The sequence below is a fragment of the Sinocyclocheilus grahami genome, unplaced genomic scaffold (assembly GCF_001515645.1).
Source record: "Sinocyclocheilus grahami isolate Dianchi unplaced genomic scaffold, SAMN03320097.WGS_v1.1 scaffold33569.1, whole genome shotgun sequence".
Taxonomy (NCBI): Eukaryota; Metazoa; Chordata; class Actinopteri; order Cypriniformes; family Cyprinidae; genus Sinocyclocheilus; species Sinocyclocheilus grahami.
In genome coordinates, this window is record NW_015521884.1 from 1 (window position 1) to 1,777 (window position 1,777).

At 35.6% G+C, this 1,777-nt stretch overlaps 1 protein-coding gene across 1 annotated transcript; it reads left to right on the forward strand.

The window, feature by feature from the left end:
• Positions 1-1,098: 1,098 nt before the first annotated feature.
• Positions 1,099-1,770, forward strand: LOC107580443 (collagenase 3-like; the record flags this gene model as incomplete). The annotated part of the gene is made up of 3 exons (XM_016266146.1): positions 1,099-1,200; positions 1,305-1,543; positions 1,622-1,770. Coding segments are annotated over exons 1-3 (484 nt in total), but the record flags the coding sequence as incomplete, so codon positions are not given.
• Between the last annotated feature and the right edge of the window lie 7 nt (positions 1,771-1,777).

The following is a 1,777-nucleotide window of genomic DNA, read 5'->3' on the forward strand; positions in this document are numbered from 1 at the left end:
TTGTATAGCGCTTTATACAATACTGGTTGTGTCAAAGCAGCTTTTGACCTTTTGACCAATTGACCTTAGTCAGTTTTTGACAGGAATGAAAACGGGGCTGTGAGGAATAGAAGTACTGTGCGTTCAATGGGTTGTACTGTTGTTTAATAACATACTGATGGTTCAGCTGATGAAACATATTTCCAAAAAAAAAAATTTTTTTTAAATCAGTAGACAGAACTCCATAAAACAGTTCTGAAAGTTGTGAGAATTACATGATCTTGGACCTTTAGAGAGTGTGTGCAAAAATAAAGTAAAAACTAATATTGTTAGATATTAGTACAATTTAAAATACAGTAACTGTTTATTTTAATATATTTTAAGATATTGTGATATATTTTAAAATCAAATTTATGGCAAAGCTGAATAAAATAATGAATTTCTTTCCATTGTTACTTTAACAGTAACAATGTATATTGTAATTAATTTTGATAAGTCATCAGCAATCTATTGGTAATTGTGTAGTGAAGGATTTGTCGACAAGACCCGTTTTGATGTCTGTATACTTTAGACCCTATAGCTGCTAAATTTCCTCTATGTCTTAACGTCTATACAGGTTTAGAAGTCATATGCCAGGTCTTAGTCAAAACTGAATGGCTATGATTCATAATCCAGAAGTCTGGAAATATGAATAGTCACCTTCAATTTAAGCCAAGAGAGTTGTCGTCAAGGCTTGCCTAAAAATAGATTTCTTGTGTATTTTTTAAATCACACAGGAGCAAGTCTCAGAGGTATGTTGTACTATTAGGGCTTCTAAAACTTTAAAATAACACAAGAAAAATCAAAACAAGAAGTACTAACATGACTTTATAATCTTTCATTACTCATGTCCTTTACCAAATTGAGTCAACAAATCACTTGCAGCCAAAAGTAGCGCCACAGCGGTGATATCATTGCTCACTCAGGTGTCCTAAAAGCAGTTTTTAACCGCATTCTGCTGGCTGTGTGGTTAGAGGAAGTGGCGGATTGGCCAAGGTACTTTTTATATGAATCACAAACCATTTTTGACTGGACAGAGCACTATAAAGATCCCAGTCAGACTGAGCAGAACATCATCCGGTCAACATGGAGCTCACAGCTGTGGTATTGCTGGTGATTGCTGCATACACTTTAGCAAAACCAATTGCAACTGAAGAGAAAGACAAATTGTTATTAGCAGATGTAGGAAGAGTATTTATTTTTTTCTTAAAAAATGTTTTTAAAATGATAAAAGATAACTGATTTTTAATGTTCATGTTTTTAAATATTTCATTTGTATTTTGTAGAAATATCTTCGAAGGTACTATGCCATGCCAGCTGGTCTCCAGGGAGAAGGAAAAGCATCTGGTCTCATGCACCAGAAGATTCGAGAGATGCAAGCGTTTTTCAGGTTGGAAGTGACAGGAAAGCCGGACGACAGCACCTTGGAGGTGATGGAAATGGCTCGCTGTGGAGTTCCAGATGTGGCTGAATATAATCACTTTCCTCAAGACATCAAATGGAAAAACACAAATGTGACCTTCAGGTTTGTGTTTGTACATTAAAGAATTCAATACGGTAAAAAGAGGCAGTTTTGTTTTCAAAATACGTCTTTTATTCACAGGATTCTGAACTACACTCCTGACATGAAGAATGCGGATGTGGACAAAGCCATTCGAAATGCTTTTAATGTCTGGAGCAAGGTGACTCCACTGAGGTTTAAGAAACTGTATGAGGGGAATGCTGATATCATGATCAGCTTTGGAGCAAAAGGTACCAG